Source organism: Crocuta crocuta, unplaced genomic scaffold (genome assembly GCF_008692635.1).
Source record: "Crocuta crocuta isolate KB4526 unplaced genomic scaffold, BGI_CrCroc_1.0 scaffold978, whole genome shotgun sequence".
Lineage (NCBI taxonomy): Eukaryota > Metazoa > Chordata > Mammalia > Carnivora > Hyaenidae > Crocuta > Crocuta crocuta.
In genome coordinates, this window is record NW_027530876.1 from 315,365 (window position 1) to 317,369 (window position 2,005).

The following is a 2,005-nucleotide window of genomic DNA, read 5'->3' on the forward strand; positions in this document are numbered from 1 at the left end:
CTGGGAGACACAGACTGGGGAGAGAAAGAGAAGCGATGGAGGCAGGAGGAAGCACGGTCAGGGCTGGGGGAGGAGAGGGATAGGCTGACACACGCGGTTAGCTCAGGGTAGGGACAGGGTTCCCACAAACCTACAGCTCCCCACCTCCCCATCAAGGCAGGTCATGGGACTGTCGTCCCTTGCTCCTTTCTGAATGCCTGGGGATACAGAAACTTATCAAGTGTTGGCTGTCCACACCCCACACCTAGCCGGGGAAAATAGTTACCTGTACTTGAACGAGATGCTCGCTTCTTGGAACTTTGAACTGATCCCGTGGGAATGATGTGCTCTCTCCCAGGCTCCTGCCTCTTGGGGTGCTCCTGGTTAAGCTGGATAGGGGGGCACCCAGGAAGATAACTCACATCTGAGCCTTCCCTCTTTTAAAAAAAATTTTTTTAAATGTTTATCTATTTTTTGACAGAGAGAGAGAGACAGTGTGAGCAGGGAAGGGTCAGAGAGAGAGGGAGACACAGAATCCCAAGCAGGCTCCAGGCTCTGAGCTGTCAGCACACAGCCCAACGCGGAGCTCGTACTCACAAACCATGAGATCATGACCTGAGCTGAATTCGGATGCTTAACCACCTGAGCCACCCAGGCGCCCCTGAACCTTTCGTCTGTTTTTTAATGTTTTTTTATTTATTTCTGAGAGAGAGAGAGTGTGTGAGCAGGGGACGGTCAGAGAGAGAGGGAGACACAGAACCCGAAACAGGCTCCAGGCCCTGAGCTGGCTGTCAGCACAGAGCCCGACGCGGGGCTCAAACCCACGAACTGTGAGATCATGACCGGAGTCGAAGCCGGACACTTAACCAGCTGAGCCACCCAGGTGCCCCTGAACCTTTTGTCTTTAAATGACAGTGGTTGTCGTCCCCAACACCGGCAGCACACCTAGGCTGCTGAGTCCTCGTGCGTGCCTCACACTGGCCCCAGGGCTGTAAGATCCCCTGTGGGTGGCTCTGCCTGGCCCAGAATCTTGCACCCCCAGCAGCAGTGGGCACTTGCTGTCCGGAGTAACAGCCAACAGTGCTGAGCAAACATGGTCAGGCAACCCATATTGTGCCACACGGGGACACCAGTATAGATCAGGTTGCTGACTTTTGTTTTTAATGTTTATTTATTCATTTTGAGAGAAAGAGAGAAAGAGAGCATGCACGCGGGCGCGCGCGCACACACACACACACACACTCACGCTCACACACACGAGTGCCGGAGGAGCAGAGAGAGAGGGAAACCGAGAATCCCAAGCAGGCTCTGCAGTGACAGTAGAGAGTGTGACACGGGGCTCAAACTCATGAATCGAACCATGACATCATGACCTGAGCCGAAGTCGGACGCTTAACCAGCTGAGCCACCCAGGCGCCCCACGTTGCTGAGTTTTGAGTTCCCTCTGGGGACCTGTGCGAGCCCCCTCCGGTGTTGGAGTCGTCTCGGGTCATTTCCAGATCGCAGCCAGGGGTGCTTGGCTGCCCAGATGGCCAGATCAACAGGACTGTCCCCCTGTCCCCTCCCAGGTGGCTTCAGCAGATTCCAGGCAGAGTGCCCCCACCTGTGTGAGACCAGCGTCAGCAGCCGTGGTGGCCCAAGCACGGCCCCAGCGCCCAGCCCGGTGGTGGGGCTGGGTGGCCTGTGCCTGGGCTCTGACTACTCTGATGCAGAATCCGAGCCTGACCGCGACTCCATGAGCTGTGGCCTGGATTCAGAGGGTGCCACGCCGCCCCCGGGGGCGCTGCTGCCGTCCTTCCCTGTCCAGATCCTGCCCAACCTCTACCTGGGCAGTGCCCGGGATTCGGCCAACGTGGAGAGCTTGGCCAAGCTGGGCATCCGCTACATCCTCAACGTCACCCCCAACCTGCCTAACCTCTTCGAGAAGAACGGCGAGTTTCACTACAAGCAGATCCCCATCTCAGACCACTGGAGCCAGAACCTGTCCCAGTTTTTTCCTGAGGCCATCTCGTTCATTGGTGAGTCT

The 2,005-nt window shown here is 56.9% G+C and overlaps 1 protein-coding gene across 1 annotated transcript in view; it reads left to right on the top strand.

Annotated features, from left to right (window-relative positions):
• DUSP9 (dual specificity phosphatase 9) overlaps window positions 1-2,005 on the top strand; it is a gene marked incomplete at its 5' end in the record, with an annotated part of 3,094 nt that overhangs the window by 507 nt on the left and 582 nt on the right. The window contains one exon of the mRNA XM_077769637.1: window positions 1,548-1,997. Coding sequence (XP_077625763.1) covers window positions 1,548-1,997 — 450 coding nt within the window. The remainder of the gene's footprint in view (window positions 1-1,547; window positions 1,998-2,005) is intronic.